General features: G+C 39.5%; 2 protein-coding genes across 2 annotated transcripts; both read left to right on the top strand.

Annotated features, from left to right (window-relative positions):
• Nucleotides 1–9,855: 9,855 nt before the first annotated feature.
• On the top strand, nt 9,856–14,615 carry LOC121386836. Its single transcript, XM_041517850.1, has 2 exons — nt 9,856–10,783; nt 14,569–14,615. Exon 1 carries the CDS (start codon nt 9,873–9,875, stop codon nt 10,761–10,763), a length of 891 nt encoding a protein of 296 aa, XP_041373784.1. The 5' UTR covers nt 9,856–9,872; the 3' UTR covers nt 10,764–10,783; nt 14,569–14,615.
• Nucleotides 14,616–17,888: 3,273 nt separating this feature from the next.
• On the top strand, nt 17,889–24,990 carry LOC121386868. Its single transcript, XM_041517897.1, has 2 exons — nt 17,889–18,025; nt 22,876–24,990. Exon 2 carries the CDS (start codon nt 22,921–22,923, stop codon nt 23,938–23,940), a length of 1,020 nt encoding a protein of 339 aa, XP_041373831.1. The 5' UTR covers nt 17,889–18,025; nt 22,876–22,920; the 3' UTR covers nt 23,941–24,990.
• The last annotated feature ends 275 nt before the right edge of the window (nt 24,991–25,265 follow it).

The raw sequence follows: 25,265 nt of genomic DNA, 5'->3' as shown, positions 1-25,265 counted from the left end.
TTTCTCTGCATTCTCTTCTCCCTTTCACTTAGCATCGCAATTGGTTTGCTTAATCCCTTTTCTGTTTTAATATCATTTCTTCTTTTCTCCTTTTGAAGATATCTAGCTCTTCAGTGGCGGATCAAGAAAATCCATTATGGGGGGCGGCAATGACATGATGTGGAATGCCAATGGAACGTTGGGGGTTAAATAATAAAAATTAATATATAATAAAATTATAACTGTCACAAAATTTAGGGGGGGGGGTCCTGCGCCCCCTAGATCCGCCTCTGCTCTTTTTATTGGGTTCTCGTCCCTGCACTGTCGATATCGACGCTGTTTTTCTGCTGCTTACAAGCCCATTTATCATCTACAATTATCAATTAACCTTTATATTAGTGGGGGTTTTTAAAAGAGAGAACTGAATCTAATAACTATAATTGTATCTCACATAATAAAATGTTAAGATTAATTACTGATAGAAACTTATTTGAAAAGTTAGGATATTTTGGTGTATATAAAATATCTGTTGCTGCTAATGAAAACAAAATGTAGCGGGTTTCCTCTCTGACTATATGTCAAAATTACCAAATGTTTGATATACAATAGCCAATGATTAATAAATACTTCAAGCTAGTGGTGTCGATAAACAAAAACAAACTTCAGGCACGGCGGAGTAGGAGGCTTGGGGTTCTAGCCCCCAATAATTCTGAATAAAAATATTACTGGTAGTAAATCTTAAGGCAGATATGAATTATACTTATAAAATGCAGAATATTGCATTTCAAGACACCTAGATTTTAACATTTTATAGGATAGCATATCCCCGAAATCCATAGAAACTTTCCTTTGCTCCCTCGATCTCAGTCAGCCATCCCACCCCATAAATAATATAGAAGGGGATTTTAAACAACAAACTCTTTTAGCAGGCACAGGCGATCTAAAGCTGAAGGAAAAGTTTATAAAAGTAGTCTTATTACACGCTGTTGTGGTCGACAACGTTTTACTGGTTAACAAAAGCAACAGGTTAGTAGATAGCTTTAAAACTTGGATGAATACAGAATCTAAAAACGGGTGTACGTGACTTAGCACTTAGCTTGTGTAATATCCACAAGATTGACTCTGTTTATTAGTGTATATTATTGCGGCATATAGTTGTAAGTAGTGTTCACTATATTATATACTAAAGAACGTGAAATTTGTCAAGCACTAGTAACTTACAGGGTACATATGATCAATTCCTGATAAAAGAAACAAGTAGGTTTTGAAAATTCTTCCGGGTTTTTATTAAACATGGCTGTCATATGGATGTAAAAATGAAAGTAGATGTAAAAACGTAAAGTCCAATTTCGCACTAGCGTTGCCAGTATGTTTTTATACTGGGGGTAGGTGGGTTATGTATTTATATAAACTTTAAGTGAAATTAGAGCACAGCTTAATTTCTAGTCCATTGGGAGCTTCATATTTGGTCACGTGAAGTACATTTATATCCTGATAAAGTACTTCAGACATTCACTTTATAAGCGGTATTGCTGCACGTGCAGTCATAACGATTTTGGCTCTGCTCTAAGACAGTTAGAGGACGAGTAGCAATACTTTATCGGCGTATAAAGGTAGTGTCACACGAGAAAACGCTCGGCTAACGCCTCGCCTTTGTCTCGTGCGACACTACCTTTATACGCCGATAAAGTATTGTTACTCGTCCTCTAACTATTACATATGTTAGCAAGTTATAAACTTGTACAGTGGCGTAGCGTCGTTTGCCAGCGCCCGGGGCAAAGCGCCCGGGCCAAGGAAAGTATTGCGCCCCCTAACCAATGGACCGTTAGCACTCCCCGAGCCCTTCCACCAGTCTAGAATTTTGCGCCCGGGGCTACCGCCCTGGTGGGCCCGCCCACGCTACGCCACTGAACTTTTAGACCTACCCCATCACTGAGGCATCAACGTGGTTTTTGTACAAAATTAAACCAGGCGAATTCCTCGAAATAATTCAGTATGAGGTTGAAACACCGCTCACAAATGTAAAGTCCAATCATATCCATATGTCTTGCAACAGAAATTAACAGCCAACGAAAATATTTCTTTTAGTGTATCCTGTATTACAATAAATTATGTTCAAAAGACAGACTACAATGCTGAAAAATTTGCCATTTGGTTCGCTCCTAAGTCAGTGACGTCATGTGAAGAGAACAAAACAATATTGTGTCATACTTTTACTTACTACGAGCGTTTTCATTGAATATCGTAAGGACAATAGATAATTAGGTTTTTAATATTTGTGGGGGTTTCTTTTATAAAAACACAATACAATGTCTTACAGATACTCCTAACAGGTATAGTATTAGAATAGGGATACTGTCAATGTGTTTCTTTGTTAACTATAAGGATTTATCAACAATTGTTTGGATAAAGCCTTAGTTAACAACGAAACACAGTGATATTATACCCTAAATCAATGTGCTCTAGTGGTATCTTTAAACAAAACAAACTTTGCAACTTTTATATAGTTATGTATTACAAATGAAAGTAAAAAATAACGAAATTTATTATCCATTAATGGCGTTTGTAGGAGATATCGCTGATACTATAATTTGCGATATCTCCTGCGATATTCTCCTAGGAGATCGCTTCTTATAATCTTGATTGGTCAAATTGTAATCACAAGACAATATTTTGCTACGTCACTGTGTATGTTTAGCGCTAAACCTATCATTAGTGACGTCACGCCACTGTCGTTCTGCTAGTTAACGAATCTACCGCTGCTAATATAGTGTCATTCAACCCACATTCTAATTCAACATATTTTTAAGAACCAATCTGATTGGATCTCTAATAAAATTTCAGGTGGTAAGACCACCGTTATACCGGTCGCAAATTTCCAGGCGGTACCTACGTCACATGTATTCATACGCGCAGGTTTGTTTATCAACAACAATGTCAGACGTCAGTCAAAATTATTGTGGTGATTTTCATGTTGACTGGAAAAGTTACAATAATGAATCAGATACTGAAGCGAGTGTTAGGAGTTATAATGCAGACTCCTCGGAAAGCCAAAAAGGAAAATATTCCTCAATTATTCACGGCATTAATGTTGACGAAACGCCAGCACTTATTCCCCCAAAACCCCACGAAAACAAACTCAAAACCTGCACAATTTGCCTCGGGAAACATTTTTTTTTAATGATTCAGATGCACAAAAAATAAAAGTCACTTTGAAATCCACACATTAACAATCCACGTGTACAGTTATGGCACAAATTTCCAACAGCAGTAAATCTTAACACGCTCACCGTAGTTTAAAAACCAGTGTTTTATTAATGTCAAGGTCGTTTATTATTTCAAACAATTGCTCTATTTTACTGTTGTTATTATTGTTATCAGTTAGTAGTTACTCGAGAATACAATTCATTGTACACCACGTTGATAAGACATTTGAAATATATCATTACAAAACGGCGTACTTATTTGTTGAGCGTAGGAGTCATTTGTTGGTATATAATTCGGTCTTCATTCCCGAGTGACGTCACTGTAATGACACTATATCTTAGGGAAGTTATAGTTTATTTCAGAAAAAGTAATAAAACAGTTGAAATTAAATTAAAGTAAAGTTTGTTTTATTTAACTCGCCACCAAGCACATTGGTTTTTTATCTTATCATCGGCTATTGGACGTCAAACATATGGTCATTCTGACACTGTTTTTAGAGGAAACCCGCTGTCGCCACTCTTTTACGACAGGCAGCAAGGGATCTTTTCTTTGCGCTTCCCACAGGCAGGATAGCACAAACCATGGCCTTTGTTAAACCAGTTATGGATCACTGGTTGGTGCAAGTGGTTTACACCAACCCATTGAGCCTTGCGGAGCACTCACTCAGGGTTTGGAGTCGGTATCTGGATTAACAAATCCCATGCCTCGACTGGGATCCGAACCCATTACCTACCAGCCTGTAGACCGATGGCCTAACCACGACGCCACCAAGGCCGGTCAGTTGAAATTAGAATGGGCATAACCCTACTGTGTTTTCCGATTTGCAGACGTATATCGGTGGTTTCACAATTGTCGCAAATGAAAATAATGATAATGGATGATAAAAAAGAATACCCCATCGTGTCTTGTGATATCATAATTTATCAACACTCGTGGATAAAAGTAAAAAACTAATCATCGGCAAGCCTCGGATTTCATACTTTTATCAACTCATGCTGATAAATTATGATATCACAAGACACTCTGGGAGTATCCTCTATATAGCAGTTCTATAATATTTCACTTTTGTTTCTCATATTTCGCCTTTTTTTAATTATATATAATAAGCCCATCTGATTCACTAGGTCTAAACCGAGCATCGCAGCTCTGTTATACGCTGCCAGCGAAGATGTACAACAACAGCTACGTCAACGAACTCATGTCAAAGATGGGACGTCGCGAAGCCACCATGACGTTTCTGAAGAAATTCTCCATTCAAACCGAGGACGACGACGACGACGACTGCGACGTAAAAAACGTCATCGTCTTGGATATCGGTGTCATCATCATCGCCGACGTGAAAAACGCCATCAAAGCTTTCGACATGGAAGGCACGTATTTGGACTCTGTTACCCCTAGCAACATAAGATGCTTCGGGTTGACCGTCACCGGTCACAACAGTTTTGCCACGACGCTGAACAGCACGGTGAACGTTGGCAGAGAAAAGATAAAGTTAATGAAGATAGGATTCTACGAACTGGTTGCTTCTGAGACTGACCAACAGCAGAATATGGCGCTCAAGGAGATACAGATCGTTGATACATACAGAAGATATATGACGATAGCAGTTCTGCCTGACAAGAAGCTCATTGGTGGAACGAAAGGATCGGTATACCTTATGACCTCAGAAGGTAACGTGATTGGGCCTATGACGTCAGAAATCGAGTTCAGGACGCCGTATCACATACGGGTGACCGAAAGCGGGAAAATTGTGATAGCAGACTCTGAGAAACTCAGCATCGCAGTTTTCGATAGAAAAGGACGCGTCAAAAAACAGATTCACGTTGGTCGTTTTGGTCTGAGAGGAATAGCGCCTACCGATGACGTCATATTTTTTGTACACAGAAAGGACGACTTCGTCTCGATGATCTCCCCTGACGAAGAAATTTTAACACACATCCGGGCGAACGAGGAGAAGTTAAATGACCCACAAGCTGTTTTCCTTCTCCAAGATGGACGTCTGGTGATAGCGGAGTTGGACGTGGTGAAGATTTTTAGAATCGATGATTATGAAAAGATCTCCAAAGGGTCAAGTCACATGTCGATGATGTCATGGAGGGGTACCCTGGGAGTGATCGCTCTCGCTGAATTTCTTCTGTTAGGGGGGATTCAAGTATTGCGTAACGCTCGAGGGGGCGGGCGGGTGTATGTCCAACATTTATGAGGCTGTACTGAGAGTGGTAGAGTACTGAACAGCGATACGTATCCCATTTAAAAAAAATATATATATTAATGTTATTTTACTTATTATAGTCCTTCCCACAGGGAGCGCGTTTTCTTATTATGTATAATATTTGCACTACAAGTTATTTATTTCTGAAACGATTGTTTTCTAAATCACTTAAAAAGACTGGATTTTTTTTTTCTTTATTTTTTTTCTTCTGGATTTTTTTTTTTTTTTTTTTTTTTTTTTTTTTTTTTTTTTTTTTGCATGTGAACAACTTTGGTTTTATTTATGAACATCACACAAAAACACACACACCTGGCCTGGGTAAGCAGGTGCTCCGAGCGATGTTCTTTGATGTTGAAAAGACCTTCCTAACCGTGTATTGATCAGTACCTAGAGAGTTCTAGATAATTGTAAGGACTTCCATCCGAGAAGGGTTTGAGAGGGTTGGGAGCTTTTCTCTTCACCCCCCCCCCCCCCACACACACACACAACCACCCAACTGCAGCAAAAAAGTAAAAGTTTGTTTTATTTAACGACGCCGCTAGAGCACATTGATTTTTTATCTTATCATCGGCTATTGGACGTCAAACATATGGTCATTCTGACACTGTTTTTAGAGGAAACCCGCTGTCGCCACATAGGCTACTCTTTTTACGACAGGCAGCAAGGGATCTTTTATTTGCGCTTCCCACAGGCAGGATAGCACAAACCATGGCCTTTGTTGAACCAGTTATGGATCACTGGTCGGTGCAAGTGGTTTACACCTACCCATTGAGCCTTGCGGAGCACTCACTCAGGGTTTGGAGTCGGTATCTCGATTAAAAATCCCATGCCTCGACTGGGATCCGAACCCAGTACCTACCAGCCTGTAGACCGATGGCCTGCCACGACGCCACCGAGGCCGGTCCAACTGCAGCAGTTTAGAATTTTATAAGTTATATTAAAAATACCATTCCAAGTAAATTGTTCGGGGAAACCCATTGTTTTGACATATTTTTTTTTATAGATTTAGTTATATATATCTAAAAAATGTACATGCAGGGTTGCAGAAAGTACTCGCCGATCGCCAACTGTGAGTTAAAAAGCTCACGGACGATATTCCATTTTATGGGTTTTTTAATTTTGCAAATAAGTATGAAAGAACTGTCAAAAATGTTGTCTTTATATTAGAATGTTTCAAAATATGTTGATTTGTGAATCGAGGTTTGGGGCTTGATTTCGTTTGCCACTAAATGCTGATCACTTGTTATAATATATATTTATGTTTGGTGTGAAGACAATGTATATTATAATATTATTAAACATTAATGTAGTGTTCTATAGTCTGGCGGACTAGTAGAAATTAAGGCGGGCTAGTAAATGTTTGTTAATTCTGGTCCGTCGGGCTAGTGAAATATTTGTTTTTCAATTCCGCACCCCTGTGCATGCGATATGTAAATGATACTACTAATAAAGAATAATTTTGAGAATTCCACCATCTTTAAGTCACTAACGGCTCATAGGCGTACGGGCTCTCATTTTTGTAGGGGGTTGGGGTGGGAGTGCAGATTAATATTTGCCAGAATTAAAAAAAAAAAAAACAAAAAAAAAAACAAATCCCGTATCTGGCTAGAAACATTAATTGATATCATATTACTACAAAACAGCTATATCTAGTTGCAAACGAATGTCTATACATTTTTATATGAACTATAATATTGTGGCTAGAATATTGGAAATACAATCATGATGAGAAGGTTTCAGGCCAGCTAATTTTGCCAGAATATCTGTGTCATTTTTTGCCCAAATTTGAGGATTTGCTCCAGCATTGCGGAGGGGTGGGGGTGGGGGGTGGGGGTGGGGGTGGGGAGACGTCCTCCGACTTGTATGCTTAAAGACTAGCAAAATGGTTAAAACTATTATCACAGTGTAGATTTTCCTTGTGTTGTTTTACCGGAATGTTAAATGAATAAGAGAAGCCACAAGTTGGTGATGTACGTTCTTGTATTTTCTTTTCAACATGAAACATGATTGATAAGTTAACAACATTGTAATATTGGATATTAACATTGAAAATGAAAGAATGTAATACAAAAATAACATTGAAGATGAATATAATGTTTTACTTGTTTGTCCTTGTTACAGAGATATAAGAATACTTTTCTTAAGGAAATATTATTGTGCTTGGCCATCTTATAAGTTTGTAAGGCTTTTATCCTTAACATCATGGCTGAATGAGAGCTATGGCAAATAAAATGGAATGATTGATTGATTGATTGATTGATTGCCGTACAGATAATATAGGTCTCAGCTTTTAGGTGAATAATATTGCGATTGAGACGCTCAGTGGTAAGCGGGGCGGGATTTAGGTCAGTAGGTTGAGCGCTTGTATGAGGTGCTTGCGTCGCAGGATCGAACCACCTCAGTGAATTCGTTCAACTGATTGGGTTTTTTCTCGTTCAAACCAGTGCACCACAACTGATCAAAGGCCGTGGTATGTGCGTTCCTGTCTGTGGGAAAGTGCATATCATGATCCCTTTCTGCATTAGGAAAATGTAGCGGGTTTCCTCTGTTGACCACGAGTCAGAATTACCAAATATTTGACACCCACTAGCCGATGATTAATTAATCAATGTGCTCTAGTGGTTTCGTTAAACACAACAAACTTCTCAAGGGTATGAACAACAAAACTGCTCTCCTTGTGTGTCTCTCTTTTATGTATAGAAACACGAATATTTATATCATACATATCGTTGTTGACACGTGATTGCCATGGGTTATAGTCATTAGCTGTTTCGTTGGATACAATAATTAAAATCCATACTGTCCTTGATTGCTGTAATTTAGTTTCACACTAATTGGTCTGATTGCTAGCCCCTAATTGACTAAATACTAAGTTCTTACATAAATGACAGATGACAGAATAACAATTAACTTAAAAGTACATGCACAGATAAATATATAAATTGCATTTGAATATAGTTGCCCATTGGGCTATTTCTCGTTCCAGCCGGTGCTCCACAACTGGTGTAACAAAGGCCGTAGTATGTACTATCCTGTCTGTGGGATGGTGCATATAAAAGATTCCTTGCTGCTGATCGAAAAGAGTAGCCCAGGAAGTGGCGACAGCGGGTTTCCTCTCTCAATATCTGTGTGGTCCTTAACCATATGTCTGACGCCATATAACCGTAAATAAAATGTGGTGAGTGCGTCATTAAATAAAACATTTCGTTCCTTCCGCTGCTCAGCTTGTGATTGTTTTCTCCAATTGTTGTGTTCTCTACAACATTTTCCCTTCTCTCTATTCCGTCTTCTTTGTGCATGTATCCTCTGTCGATTGTGTCCTTGTGGAATTTCTGGTGAAGTAGGAGGGGTTATGCTCTTTGCGAGAACTTCTTTTAAATCGTTTTGGGGTTTTTCCCCCGTTGTTTTTGTTTCATACTTCTCCAGTATTTTCTCATCATTCTCTTCTCCCTTTCACTTAGCATCGCAATTGGTTTGCTTAATCCCTTTTCTGTTTTAAGATCATTTCTTCTTTTTTCCTTTTGAAGATATCTGGCTCTTCAGTGGCGGATCCAGAAAATCCATTTAGGGGGGCCCCAAATGACATGAGGTGGATTGCCACTGGAACTTTGGGGAAGGTTTAGAGGGGATCGTAAAAAAATTAAAATTAATATATAATAAAATTATAAATGGGGGGGGGGGCGGGCCGAGCACCTGTCACCCCACCCACCCCCCAGATCCGCTTCTGCTCTTTTTATTGGGTCCTCGTCCTTGCGCTGTCAATATCGACGCTGTTTTTCTGCTGCTGGCAAGGCCATTTGTCATCTACAATTATCAGTTAACCGTTAGGCCTATATTAGGTCTTCTTTTAAAAGAGAATTGTATTTGTAATACATAACTATATATAAGTTGCAAAGTTTGCAATCTAATTAAAATTAGCTCCACTGGTTAATTACTAATACCTGTGGATCTAACAGCACCCCGTTGGAGTTCATGTCCAGTGAACCTTTTATTCGACCAATCAAAACCTTACTTGCAAAATCATGCCAGTTTTTTAAAAAGAATTTGAAAACATCGGAATTATGCCGAGGGTATACGAAATGATTCGGGTGAATAACGAAGTATGCCGGAAACTAATTTCAATATAAAATGTTATAAAACATTCGTTTCAAGACGAAAAAACAACAACAAAAACGCCATGGTATAGCCATAAACTCTGTTTATACTAGTGTACAATCCATTATTATTGCACTTTTCACTATGTTTTTTAATGTTGAAATAGAACAACAAGTTCGACTATTGCATAAATAGTCTCGTCCGATATTTTTAGAATTTGTATGCTCCCGAATAACGCTATAAAAGGCGAAGTGTAATTGGTCAATATTTAAATTGTTATTCTCCATTCGATTCTTGTCGCATTCCAATATTTCTCAGCGATGAAGACGGACGTTAGTCCTTGTTCTCTCGATCTGCCCCCCCCCACCTGGGGGAACTGATGAAGACGTATGGAATGCTGTTGGAGTATCGAGTCTCGTACACCGGGTCACGGGCAACCGTGACCTTGGTGTACGGAGACCGGATTCAAAAGAAAGGAAGATGGAGGAAGAGGAGACGTGTGCCAGCGGCGGCGCAGGGGGGGTCAAAACCGGTGGCTAAACCGCCGGCGGCGACTCCTTCTGTTCGACCGCCGAACACCGCTCACCCGAGCAAGAAGACTAGAGCAGAAGAGGTTCCGGCCCCGGATGTTCAAGCTTCTATGCCAACGGAAGAGCCGGAGACGGAGTTTGACACGGAAATCTGCGTCACACCGTACAACCGGCCACCTGCACCAATTCCTACGGAAGCGCTTTCGGACTTGTCGCCGATTATACTGGCGACACCCGTTGAGGCGCAGGCCCGGAAGGTGGCCGTTGTCAAGAGGAAGGCGACCACTCCCCCGAGTGCCATACCAGCCAAGCCGAGCCGCCCCTCTCAACCGCCGGAGACACACGAACAACCAGTGGAGCAGTGGTCACTGCAGGCCAGCCGTCTCCCCCAGCGTTACCAACAACTGGTTAAGAACAACATCAGGGATGAACGTCTACTCATCAGTAGACCCAAGGCCCTTTCCTACAACCCATTGCCAGACAATCCAGACGAGGGGGAGTTCGCGGTACATCGGCTCAAGACGCGGGAGGGACACGACGCAGTTTGCGTCACCATCTGCCGGAGCGGAATATTCAGCCAAGGTGTGCTATTCTTGGAGATGGACAACCCGACACTACATCGTGTTCTTAAAACCATCGCGGGGACACACTACCGTTCCATCACCAAGGAGTTAGCAGACTCCGACTACCGGCAGTTCCTCCCGCAGCTTGAGATCACCGGATTCATCGAATCCCCCTAGACGCCAACCTCCTTTCCTCCGTGAGTAACCTCCTTTTTTGGGCTAGTTAGACTTTAAATGTTTTGGAATGCAGTTCAAAATTTTTATGTTATTTTTTTTATAAATAGTCTAACGCATTTTGTTTTGGCGCCCGTTCAATTGCTCAAAATCACCTTAAAACTTTTCGGCCGAGCAGTCTTAACCATTTTTGGCTAAAATTTTAGAGTCCAGACATTTATCGGTATGCAGTACTCTTTGTAGACTTAGGTAAAAAACAGGCTTCACCGAGGAATCGAAATTCAGCCAATCAGAACACGGCTCCCACTCGGTGTTACTTCTTGTTTATGAAGTGTCTGCTAGTCGGTCCGCGCTTACTAAATGGCTTTTTTCCAAATTCCGCCCACTTCAAACCCCCCCCCCCCCCCCCCCCCCCCCCCCCCCCCCCCCCCTGCTCCGGAGTCAGTCACTGGCGAAGTCAGAGGCTAATTCCGCAGTGGGCGTGCCTGAACCTTCGTGGATAGGGGCACGTAAATATAGTTACCCATACACCCATAAATTGTTATTTATAGATAAAATGTCACCTGGACATGGAAGTCCACGTTATGCTGTTAGATCTACTGGTAGACCAGTAGAGCTAATTTTAATCAGATTGCAAAGTTTGTTTTGTTTAACGACACATGCAGAACACATTGATTTATTAATCATCGGCTATTGGATGTCAAACATTTGGAATACTAGTATAGTCTTAGAAAGGAAACCCGCTACATGTATTCATTAATAGCAAGCGATCTTTTATATGCACAATTCCACAAGACTGGTAGGATAGCATATACCACGATCTTTGATTTACCAGTCTCGGTGCACTAGCTGGAACGATAAATAGCTCAATGGGCCCACCGACGAGGATCGATCTTATACCGACCGCGCATCAAGCGAGCGCTTTAAACCTCTGGACTACGCTCCGCCCCTTTGATGAAATAAGTATTCGTTAAACACCACATAGTTGTAGTATAAAGGATGCTCAAAGCTTTACTAATGGGCTACGGCCCGCCCCCTCCATTAAATATATATTTTTTAAAACCATACCACGTAAATATGCAAATTAGCTTTCAAAACTTACAGGAATGGGCTGATTTTTTAAATTCCTGTCTTCAAGGTATACAATCAAGTTCTAAGTTCAAATACAAGCATAACTGCACTTTTAATTCACTCGCGAGTTGTCGTCATTAACGCATATCGTCAAATGCTTACTTAGCTTAGCTTAGTAACTTGTTTAAAGTGTCCATATACCACTAGGGTTTCGAACACGCCTATCCCGAGTCCGGCCTCCGATAGGATCGGGAGTCTGACTCGGGACAGGGATAACCTAACAAATAGGGGAAATTTTGAAAATTAACGCCAAAAGTATAAAAAGGGGGAAATTGGGGTTAAAAAAGTTTGGCTGCGCCCTTAAAGAAACTTATCAACATTACTATCCTATATAAATTATTAATATAATATATTTTCGGCGCAAATTTAGATGGGCTGGTCTAATATTAATAATAATTCTTAAACAATATTCATTAAGCCCATGGGAGTTTAAGAGGAAAGGGGCTGCCAGTCATATTTTAAACATTGGTGTGACCAGGTGAGGGTCGGGAGGGAGGGGAGGCCGGCCCTACTCAAAACCTAAGGCCGAACCGCCTACGCATATAGCCCCAAAGAATGCCCTAACTCCCGGCATCCCATCACCCCCCCCCCCCCCCCCCCCCCCACCGTGTCCAACAGCAGTTCAGTCCAATCCTGACAGCCTATTAGTTGTTTAGGAAGTTATTATAACTTCCCAAACCGGCGTCACTTGAAAAGTGACGCCAAAGGGTTGTAATAGTTTAATCGCTGGTGCCACTAGGGGAGTGGCGCAAAAAATCCAGCGATGGTTAATTTAATATTTCCTTTTAAGTATCAAGCCTGCCAGAAGGAGAGAGGTGAACCCGGCCGATCCATGGAAAAACAGGCGACTCCTCAGTTGTCTTCTAAAACAACTTGATTAGGTCATTTAGAAGACGCGGCGAAAACTTTAATCTATAATACCTAGGGCAGTAGACGAGGTAATATTAACCAAGACACTACCAAAGGCACAGACCAGACACCTGCCCTGTTAAATTACATATATATTTTTTTTTATTAAAAATATAAAATAATGATTAAAATATGGATAAAATATACATAAACATAAACCTATCAAATTAATTTACAAAAAAACACAAAAACCCCCCAAAAAAACAACAACCATAAATCAATAAATCAATCAATAATAAATAATAATAGTAATAATAATATAATAAAGGGAAAAAAAATAAAAATAAAACACCCAAAAAACCACACAACCAAAGCCAAAATTAAAAGACACACATATTTATAACATGCAATTTTCCGGGAGGGGGAGGGGATTACTGCCAGATAAGCCCCCACCCAATACCGAGCAATACACTTACACACACACACTTGCATACCACAAACATATAACATATATACAGAGCTAAAATTTTGAAATGTCCCCATCCAGCCACCATAAACGTTTGGTAGAGCTGTAGAGACATATAAATTGATTAAAAAGATTAAATGTTAAATAATATCTTTAATTATTAAAAAGCGATTAACCTGGCCCCGGAAAAGTGCAGCCACGCGCGACCAACCAGTTACCAAACAAATTTTGACATAGCTGGTACAATCGCACGGACTGCGCAGCCCCGGGGACATAGGCAACCACCTATAAACAAAGATTAGATTAATAATTAAAAAAAAAAAGGTTAAAATAATTAATTAAAATAATTAACACACAGCGAGAGACGTGGCCGATCGATAGCTGTAGCCAGCATTAACAGAGCTGTCACCTTGGTCTGACCTCTGACGTCACAGCTAGCGACACAAGGTAGGCCGTGTAAATATCGATCGGTGTGTGCACAAAAATAAATAAATAATAATAATAATAATGATAAGGGGCAGACCGCCGAGGTAGGCTTAGCAAACTATACTATTTTATTAACCTTATATTTATAGATCTTTAAATATTAATTTATTATTATAATAGTTTTATCCATAATTAATAGTAAACTAGTTAAGCCCGTACCCCGGACGAGCGCATATCGCAAAGCGAGTTCTAAGTGGAGCAACTCGCCGGTGGGTCGTAGCTAACCAGTCTAATTAATTTACAAATTAAATTATTAATTAATTAGTTAAATATTCCTATTAGTCTCCAACACATAGGCTATTAAAAGTCTGTCTGTTATTGCTTTATACTGTTTGTCGGGATTAAGTAAATTAGTTGGATTAAATATAATTTTATTTTTAGTAAAATGATTAATTAATTTAGTTGTATTTTTATTGTATTTAGTACAGAAGAAGAGGTAATGACCCACATCTTCTGGAGTATTACAATGGGTGCAATTTGGACTATTAATCTTTCTTAATTTAAATTTAGTTTGGTTAAGACCAATAGATACACCCATTCTTAATCGAGCTATTGTTCTAGTTGCCTTTAAATTAAATGAAAGTGGGCCAGGTGTGGAGACATTAGGTTTAATATTAGCGTGCCATGCTCTCGTCCTGTGGTCCCAGTCGGTTTGCCACAGGCGATCAATGCATGGCACGACCATAGACATTATTTCATTATAATTATATTTAATATTAATTTTAATTTCATTATCTAATAAAGATGTTTTAGCATACATGTCTGCTGTCTCATTTCCGCGTATACCCACGTGGGCCGGGACCCACTGCAAAACGACCTCAACGCCGCAGTGAATAATTTTATTATAAAAACTAAAAATGTTTTTTACAATTTCAGGTCTGATACTGTGGGAGCCACTAATGGACTGCAGGGCACTGAGGCTATCTGAAAGAATAATAAATTTATTCTGGCCGTCTAGTTTTTTATAATTGTTTAATATCCACACCAGGACATATTGAATAGCCAACAGCTCCGTGGTGTAGACTGAAACCTTGTCAGTCAGTCTGGCCCTAAAGTGACTATATCCATTTATTTCTTTGACGGCAAAGGCCATACCCGCCCTACCAGTTATGGGGTCTTTAGAGCCGTCAGTATAAATTTGTAAATAATCTTTATAAATTTCCCCCATTATAATTCTAAATAAAATATTCTTAAAAACTGGTAGTTCAATTTTAGATAATTCGTTTTTAATAAAAAAAAGTTAACCTTAGGCGGTATGAGAGCCCATGGGGCTTTGAATCTAGCACTACAATCACTCATAGGTAGATTCGCCACCCCAAAATCGCAAGCAAACCTGTTTAAATAAGAAAAAAATGGATATATTAGAGTGCCGGACTGACTGAGTAGGCAGGGAAACTAATATATTTACTGGATTATTAGCAACCAGATTTCTTACTTTATAAAGATGTTTCAGTCCCTGTTTTATGCGTCTGAGGGTAAGTGGGAGGACACCCAACTCAGCTAATACACTATCATGGGGCGTGCACACTGAGGCCCTTATAATAATACAGAGGGCCCTGTTGTACACGCTTTCAAGTTTTTTTAGTTGGGTGTCAGTGGCACAGCCGAAAGCCTGCGCCCCATACTGCAACCTTGAGACTATGAACGCCTCGAAAATCATGAGCAGTGTTTTTCTATCGCTACCCCATGGGACTGCTGATAAAATTGTTATAAGATTTATGTAATACTTACAGGTGCCAACTACATTGATTATATGTTGCACGAATGAAAGCCTCCGGTCGAAGGTCACTCCCAAAAAGCGGACCGAATTGACCTGTGTAATTAATTTTTCGCCAAAAGTTAATTCAAGTTTTGGTGCCCGTTGGCCACGGCCTAAAACAGATATGCAATTAGTTTTAGATTGGGAAATGGTAACACCCCAGGCTTCTGACCATTTTCGTAAAGTATTTATGTCCGACTGGAGGTCGTTTTGTACTAAATTAAAGGTATTACCTACCCTCCAGAAAGCAGTATCGTCTGCAAAAAGACCGATACTGAGTTGAGTTTCTTTTGACTCATTACTGTCAGTGAGAGTTTGGGCCAAATCATTAATAAATATTCCAAAAAGTGTGGGTGCAATCACTGACCCCTGGGGGATGCCATTTTCTAGTTCCAACTTGGGTGAAGAGTAGCCTTTAAAGTTAACTGCAAAGGTTCTGTTATTTATAAAACTGTCAATGAATGTAAACATTGACCCTCTTACACCCATTTTATAAAAATTTTGTAACAGTCCATGTCTCCAAACCATGTCGTATGCCTTTTCTATGTCCACAAATACTCCCGCCACCTTGTGTTTCTTCCGAAATGCGTTTTTAACCTCGGTTTGTAAACGTACAAGGTGGTCGGTTGTGGCGTGGTTTTTTCTAAACCCACTTTGAAAATTTGTAAGCAAGTTATTTAATTCCAAATAGTGGGTAAGGCGAGTGTTAACCATATACTCCATGGTTTTACAGACACTGGACGTTAGGGATATTGGACGATAATTTTTTGGATCCGTAAGGTCCTTTCCCCTCTTTGGAAGTGCAAACACTTCTGCATGCTTCCAACTGAGGGGGAGATAACCCTGCTTCCAAATTAAGTTAAATAGCTCCAAGAAAAATTCAAGTATATTATTTGGCATGTGTTTAAAAAATACATAATTAAATTTATCAGGGCCAGGAGATGAGCCCTTTCGGTGTTGAAAAGCCTTGAGCATTTCTTGGAGTTTAAAGGGCATGTCATATTCACAACCGCTCTTATGGAATTTAGCATCCAGGGGAATTTTATAGTATTTTTCTACATATAATTTACGTTTTTGGAAATCTTTAGAAAAATTAGTAGTCGCCGAATTTTGTTTAAAGGTGGCTCCAAGAATGTCAACTTTTTCCTGATTACTTTTATAAATTTTACTGTTTTTTAAAATATTATGATTAGTACTTGGTTTCCCCTGGATTCTTTTGATCTTGGACCAGACCTCCCTACCCGTGGTATTTTCACCGATGGAGCTGACAAATTTTTCCCATGAGGCCTTTTTTTCTTTAGCTATGACATAAGTTAATTCGTATTTAGCATTGTTATAATTTTGAATATTAATATCAGTTTTATGTTTTTTAAGTTTCTTCCTTAGTTTATTTCTATTCATTTTAAGTTTATTTAATTCATCTGACCACCACGGAACAGAATTATTTCTAGCTTTATGGTGGGAGACAGGGATAGTTTTATTAGCTATATCGGTAATAGTTTCAATTAATTGATCATTATAAATATCTATATTAGTATTTTTAATCTGCTTAGGATTTATCTCGGCGCACATGTTCTCAAATTGGGGCCAATCTGCTTTAATAAAATTCCATTTATGTTTTGGTTTAGTATTTTCTTCCCAAACTTGATCCAAGTTATAAACAGTTTTAACGGGTAGGTGGTCGCTACCAAATTCATTGAGTACCTCCCACTCACACTTGGCAGCCAACCCCCTCGAAATCATGGTCAGATCCAAACAGGACCAAGTATGGTATGCATCAGAAAGGAAAGTCGGGGTGCCATCATTTAAACAGGCCAAATCATTTGCATCCATAAAATTTTCCAGTGTTTGGCCTTGTGGATTGCTAACATTTGAACCCCAAAGAGTATTTTGACTATTAAAATCTCCAGTTATTAGTACGTCCGAATCAGTGTTACCAATAATTTTAGAATAATCATTTACTGTAAATTTAGTATTAATGGCACCCGGATGAATATAAAAGTTAAAAATATTGAGATTTTGTTTAAGTCCATGAATGGAGACGCCCAATGATTCGATATGTGGATGGGTGGCTACATATGGAATACGGGAGTACGAGATACCATCTTTAATATAGGTAGCGATACCACCCCTAGAAGTGACACCACTGTTAAAAAACGAGACCTGTGTAACCGGGGATTTTGTATTCAGTGAATAATTTAGCTTGTTTTTGTTTAACAGATAAATTTACAATCCAGGTCTCTTGAATGGTGATTTTCTGTTCTAAATGCTTAAATAATAAAAATATTCCAGACACTGCAGGTTTAAGAGATATCTTCGTGGAACGGGCCTTGGTGTAAAGTATGTTGATTTTGCGTGGACAAACACCTATACAGACTGCGTTCTAATGATTTTCTTTACATTGGTATGAAGCAGATATAACGGGTTTTCCCCATGGCCTACTTCTAAGAAATTGACAACTGATCTTTTCTGGTAACTGGAACAGCGATCTAAAGCTGAAGGAAAAGTTTATAAAACTAGTCTTATTACACGCTGTGTGGCCGACAACGTTTTACTGATTCACACAAGTAACAGGTTAGTAGATAGCTTTAAAACTTGGATCAATACAGAATCTAAAAACGGGTGTACGTGACTTGGCACTTGGCTAGAATAATAGGCCCCTATCCACAAGCCAGACTGTATTTTATTAGTGTATATTATTGCGGCAGATGGTTGTAAGTATTGTTCACTATATTATATATGTGAAATTTGTCAAGCACTAGTAACTTACAGGGTAATTATGATCAATTCCTGATTATAGAAACAATTAGGTTTTGAAAATTCTTCCGTTTTTTAAATTTATTAAACATGGCTGCCATGATATGGACGTGAAAATGAAAGTAGATGTAAAAACGAATAGGCCAGTTTCGCAATGGCGGTTGCCAGGATTCTTTTTATACTGGCGGTAGGTGGGTTGGGTAGGTGAGTGGCAACCCACTTTTGGGCGGGGGAGAGGTGTGTGTGTGTGTGTGTGTGTGTGTGTGTGTGTGTGTGTGTGTGTGTGTGTGTGTGTGAGCAACCCACACTATGTATGTATGTATAATGTTATAAAATTTAATACAGAAAAAAAAAGAAGTTTAATGGGGAAGTGGGTGGGGCGGAACAATTTCGGCGTTAAATTTGCAAAGTGATAAACACCTTGAAGACAGGAATTTAAAAAATCAGCCCATTCCTGTAAGTTTTGAAAGCTAATTTGCATATTTACGTGGTATGGTTTTAAAAAATATATATTCAATGGAGGGGGCGGGCCGTAGCCCATTAGTAAAGCTTTGAGCATCCTTTATACTACAACTATGTGGTTTTTAACGAATACTTATTTCATCAAAGGGGCGGAGCGTAGTCCAGAGGTTTAAAGCGCTCGCTTGATGCGTGGTCGGTATAAGATCAATCCTCGTCGGTGGGCTCATTGAGCTATTCATCGTTCCAGCTAGTGCACCGAGACTGGTAAATCAAAGATCGTGGTATATGCTATCCTACCAGTCTTGTGGAATTGTGCATATAAAAGATCGCTTGCTATTAATGAATACATGTAGCGGGTTTCCTTTCTAAGACTATACTAGTATTCCAAATGTTTGACATCCAATAGCCGATGATTAATAAATCAATGTGCTCTACTGATGTCGTTAAACAAAACAAACTTTGCAATCTGATTAAAATTAGCTCTACTGGTCTACCAGTAGATCTAACAGCATAGCGTGGACTCCCATGTCCAGGTGACATTTTATCTATAAATAACAATTTAAATATCGACCAGGTCAGGTCAGGTCATAGGGTTTTACGTGCACATTCAGAACAAGCTATTGTAGCGCACGCCCGTCCATGACAGGAAAGGTGGGGGGAGGGGAGAGGAGGGACCGCCTGCACTGGCAGGTGCAAGGGAGCACCAGCAGCCCGATCGAATCGGTAGCAGGCGGGTGGGGGTGGTGGTGGTGCTATGGAATTTTGAATGGAGCCGTTAATGCCAAAGAGAAAGGGGTGCGCAATTTTGATTGAGGAAATTTGGCGCAATTTTGAACGGTCGGTCGAAAGGTAAATGGCCGAGCTAATATAGGTTTTGATATTATTGAATCGAGAGTAGTTCGTTAATTATAGACCTTTATGATGCTGGGTGTCTCCCTAGGTTGCCCATAGGGCCCTTATAAAGGGCCTGACCGCTTCTGGTTGTGGCATGACAACCCAGGGGAGACTCGTGCAATTGTGTAGTTGACACTGGCAGGCAAGGCAGTTGTTCCGGGTTGGTCGACGTGATGTTGTTGGTGTAGTCCTCTTTAGTGTCACCAAGAACAAGTTATCACCAGCAGCAAGTATTGGGGTTTGGGTGGGGGAGGCTGATATTATTTTGTTCAGCTTCCCCCGGGTGCATTACAATTGTGTACTCGGAACCGGTATTCTTTTGTCCGGTTCCTTATTAGAGCACGTGCTGGGCCATTAAATGGGTGCGGGTGCATTGTTAGTCAGTGCACCCTGTGTACTGATGCAGTGAGCGTGTAGTCTGTGTGTGAATCCTAGTTTTGTGTTAAGGTTGTACCTATTGTCTTAAGTCCCTATTCTAGTGAGTTCAACGGTCATTCATGACCACCCATCCCCCTCCGTCTTTGTATAACATTGAATACAATGACGGAGGGGGATTTATACTAGCCTAGCTATCTAATTTGAAGGGTGGAACCCTTATAGTGTAAGTATTGGTTTAAAAAGACTAGTGTTTGGCATACTTAACTTTATTACCAATGAATGAAACGAAATTAACAGTGGCAGGTAGCAATTGGACAGTAGAACAGTTGACAGACAGGTACTTAGTTTGAAGAATTTTGATTCCCGTCCCCTAAATAGAATATCTTAGTAGCCTTACTTGGTTTGTCTTCAGGTTATCTGGTTTTCCTGCTTTTTTTTTCTTCCGGAGCCCTAGTTGACTTACCTTAGTCAGCTAGGATTTCATGCATCAGTAATAAAGAACATGGTGCGAGTGCAAAGACAAATTCGTGCAGTTTATTTACAGTTAGGTGTGGTGGGGTTCTTGATCCGTGATTGGTTGGATTGGACCACTGAGGGGTGCTGCAAAATAAAAGAAGAAAAAAAGGTGATATTTAGTGGTGTTCTATCCTGGTTGATTGTCTAACGATGTTGATTGGCTGGTTATTAGCCAATTGGGTTGTTGCGATTTCGATCCTGTCTTAGTGGAAAAAAATAAAATAATTGTCAAGCACGGATTTCAGAACATTAACATATTTACAGTAGAATAATATGGTTATCGTGGTTAGGTCTAGTTGGCGTTGGCATATCTAGTGGTTATTAATCACTCGCTACCGTCCCGCCGTTAATCCCCAGGTTGAAGTGCCTGGTCGAGTGCTTAAGGTCGCTCTTCCATCCAAGGGATGTACAGGCGGGTGGTTTTGAGTAATTGTTAATTTATATTGCTAAATTTATGCCAGCTAATTTGGTTGAGCATATGCTTTTACTTTTGTTGTTCTTCCCCCGGGTGGAATACGCGGTCTGTTCGAATGCGTAGGGTGGATGTTTCACCAAGGGGGTCACAGGTGTCACGATCCAAGCATTGTCATATCTCGCGGTTCTTAAATCATTCGCTACCGTCCCGCCGTTGTTCCCCGAGTTAGAGTGCTTGTGTGATCGAGTGCTTAAGGTCGCTCTTCCATCCAAGAGATGTACAGGCGGGTGGTTTTGAATAATTGTTAATTTATTGCTAAATTTGTGCCAGCTAATTTGGCTAGGTATATGCTTTTACTTTTGTCGTTTCACCGTTCTCTCCCCGGGTTGGAATACGTGGTCTGTTCGAGTGCGTAGGGTGGATGTTCCATCCAGGGAGTCACGGGTGTCACGAGTTAAGCAGCGTATTAATTATTTATCTTAATTATAGATCGCCACCTTCCCTCCGTTGGTCCCCCGTATTGGAGTGCATGTTGGTCGAGTGCAGAAGGTCGCTCTTCCCACCGGGAGACGTACAGGCGGGTGGTTTGTGATCATTTTCTAGTTTTAGTTTTTAACTTTATGACTGTCAGAAGCCCGGTGGGTGTGCTACGGTTTCCCATCCTGCCTGCGATCAGTCGGGTTGGGGATCCGCGTCGTCTGAACGCTGGCACTTATAGTTTTGGTTTGGTGGACTGGACGAATTGATATACTGCTTTGAAGGTTTTATGTTTTAGATATTTATCAGGGTTAAGTAGAAAGTTAGGCGTAATCGACCAATTACACTTCGCCCTTTATAGCGTTATTCGGGAGCATACAAATTCTAAAAATATCGGACGAGACTATTTATGCAACAGGTGAACTTGTTGTTCTATTTCAACATTAAAAAAACAGGGTGAAAAATGCAATAATAAACTCTGGATTGTACACTAGTATAAAGAGAGTTTATGGCTATACCATCACGTTTTTGTTGGGGGTTTTTCGTCTTGAAACGAATGTTATATAAAATTTTATATTGAAATTATTTCCGGCATACGTCGTTATTCACCCGAATCATTTCGTATACCCTCGGCATAATTCCGATGTTTTCAAATTCTTTTTAAAAAACTGGCATGATTTTGCAAGTAAGGTTTTGATTGGTCGAATGAAAGGTCACCTGGACATGAGCTCCAACGGGCTGCTGTTAGATCCACAGGTATTAGTAATTAACCAGTGGAGCTAATTTTAATTAGATTGCAAACTTTGCAACTTGCATATATATATATATATATATATATATATATATATATATATATATATATATATATATATATATATAGTTATGTATTACAAATAAATGTAAAAAATAACGAAATGTATCATCCATTAAAAGCTTTTTTTTAGGAAATATCGCTGCCACTATAATTTGCGATATCTCCTGCGATATATATATATTTTTTAAATTATTATTATTATATTATTATTATTATTATATATATATATATATATATATATATATATATATATATATATATATATATATATATATTAGATTGCCCGATCTAAAAGGCGACTAAATTAATTGTAATTTTATTTTTTTTATTTATATTACTTTAGTATGCTCACAAAAATTTATAAAGTCCCATTTTTCCTTTTTTGGCTGTAATAATCAAAATTGTCCCTATAAATTATCTGCCCCGGGTTGGGTCCCTGGTTTTCCGAAGATCGAACTCCGGGGCGGACATGCTCGAAACCTCTGTGGTATACGAGCATGTTAAAAGGTTACGCAGCGCAACTCGTTGATAAAAGTATAAATATCCTCGGCAAGCCTCGGATTTCATACTTTTATCAACTCATGCTGATAAATTATGATATCACAAGACACTCGGGGAGTATCCTCTATATCGCAGTTGTTCTATAATATTTCACTTTTGTTTTTCATATTTCGCCTTTTTAAAATATAATAAGCCGCTCTGATTCACTAGGTCTAAAATCGAACATCGCAGTTCTGTTATACGACGCCAGCGAAGATGTACAACAACAGATACGTCAACGAACTCATGTCACCGATGGGACGTCGCGAAGCCACCATGACGTTTCTGAAGAAATTCTCCATTCAAACCGAGGACGACGAGGACGACAACTGCGACGTAAAAAACGTCATCGTCTTGGATATCGGTGTCATCATCATCGCCGACGTGAAAAACGCCATCAAAGCTTTCAACATGGAAGGCAAGTATTTGGACTCTGTTACCCCTAACAACATGAGATGCTTCGGGTTGACCGTCACTGGTCACAACGGCTTTGCCGCGACGCTGAACAGCACGGTGAACGCTGGCAGAGAGGAGACAAAGTTAAAGAAGATAGGATTCTACGAACTGGTTGCTCCTAAGAGTGACCAACAGCAGAAGATGGTGCTCAAGGAGATACAGACCGTTGATACCCACAGCAGATATATGGCGATAGCAGTTCTGCCTAACAAGAAGCTCATTGGTGGAACGAAAGGAGCGGTAAACCTTATGACGTCAGAAGGTGACGCGATTGGGCCTATGACGTCAGAAATCGAGTTCAGGACGCCGTATCACGTACGGGTGACCGAAAGCGGGAAAATCGTGATAGCAGACTCTGAGAAAATCAGCATCTCAGTTTTCGACAGAAAAGGACGCGTCGAAAAACAGCTTCACGTTGGTCGTTTTGGTCTGAGAGGAATAGCGTCTACCAATGACGTCATATTGTTTGTACACAGAAAGGACGACTTCGTCTCGATGATCTCCCCTGATGAAGAAATTTTAACACACATCCGGGCGAACGAGGAGAAGTTAAATGACCCACAAGCTGTTTTCCTTCTCCAAGATGGACGTCTGGTGATAGCGGAGTTGGGCGTGGTGAAGATTTTTAGAATCGATGATTATGAAAAGATCTCCAAAGAGCCAAGTCACGTGTCGGTGATGTCATGGAGGGGTACCCTGGGAGCGATCGCTCTCGCTGGATTTCTTCTGTATGGGGGGATTCACGTATTGCGTAACGCTCGAGGGAGCGGGCGGGTGTAGGTTCAACATTTATGAGGCTGTACTGAGAGTGGAAGTGTACTGAGCAGCGATACGCATCCCATTTAAAAATATATATATTAATGTTATTTTACTTATTATAGTCCTTCCCACAGGGAGCGCGTTTTCTTATTATGGTATAATATTTGCACTACAAGTTATTTCTTTCTGAAACGATTGTTTTCTAAATCACTTAAAAAGAGTGGATTTTTATTTTATTTTATAAATTAATTAATTAATTTATTTATTTATTATTATTTGATTTTTTTTGTATGTGAACAACTTTGGTTTTATTTATGAACATCACACAAAAACACACATACCTGGCCTGGGTAAGCAGGTGCTCCGAACGATGTTCTTTGATGTTGAAAAGACCTTCCTAACCGTGTATTTGATCAGTAAGGGCTTCCATCCGAGAACGGTTGAGACGGTTGGGAGCTTTTCTCTTCACCCCCCCCCCCCCCACACACACACCCTCCCCCCAACTGTAGCAGGTTGGAATTTTATAAGTTATATTAAAAATACCATTCCAAGTAAATTGTTCGGGGATACCCATTGTTTTGACATTTTTATTTTTTTATTTTTTTTAGATTTAGTTATATATATCTACAAAATGTACATGCAGGGTTGCAGAAAGTACTCGCCGATCGTCAACTGCGAGTTAAAAAGCTTACAAACGATATTCCATTTTATGTTTTTTTTTTATTTTGCAAATAAGTATGAAAGAACTGTCAAAAATGTTGTCTTTATATTAGAATATTTCAAAATATGTTGATTTGTGAATCGAGGTTTGGGGCTTGATTTCGTTTGCCACTAAATGCTGATCAATTGTTATAATATATATTTATGTTTGGTGTGAAGACAATGTATATTATAATATTATTAAACATTAATGTAGTGTTCTATAGTCTGGCGGACTAGTAGAAATTAAGGCGGGCTAGTAAATGTTTGTTAATTCTGGTCCGTCGGGCTAGTGACATATTTGTTTTTCAATTCCGCACCCCTGTGCATGCGATATTTAAATGATACTACAATAAAGAATAATTTTGAGAATTCCACCATCTTTAAGTCACTAACGGCTCATAGGCGTACGGGCTCTCATTTTTGTAGGGGGCTGGGGTGAGGGTGCAGATTAATATTTGTCAGAATAAAAAAACACAAAAAAAAAACACATTCCCGTATCTGGCTTGAAACATTAATTTATATCATATTACTACAAAACAGCTATATATAGTTGCAAACGAATGTCTATACATTTTTATATGAATTATAACTAAAACAAAAAGTAGTAATCAAAATTATACCCAGGTGATTTTCCAGTCTTATAT

Source organism: Gigantopelta aegis, chromosome 12 (genome assembly GCF_016097555.1).
Source record: "Gigantopelta aegis isolate Gae_Host chromosome 12, Gae_host_genome, whole genome shotgun sequence".
In the NCBI taxonomy this organism is placed as follows: domain Eukaryota; kingdom Metazoa; phylum Mollusca; class Gastropoda; order Neomphalida; family Peltospiridae; genus Gigantopelta; species Gigantopelta aegis.
This window is presented reverse-complemented; position numbering and strand designations above follow the sequence as displayed.

Bases quoted from the DNA above. Each gene is read 5' to 3' on its own strand.
- LOC121386868 (XM_041517897.1), top strand. From the start codon at position 22,921: ATGTACAACAACAGATACGTCAACGAACTCATGTCACCGATGGGACGT.
- LOC121386836 (XM_041517850.1), top strand. From the start codon at position 9,873: ATGAAGACGTATGGAATGCTGTTGGAGTATCGAGTCTCGTACACCGGG.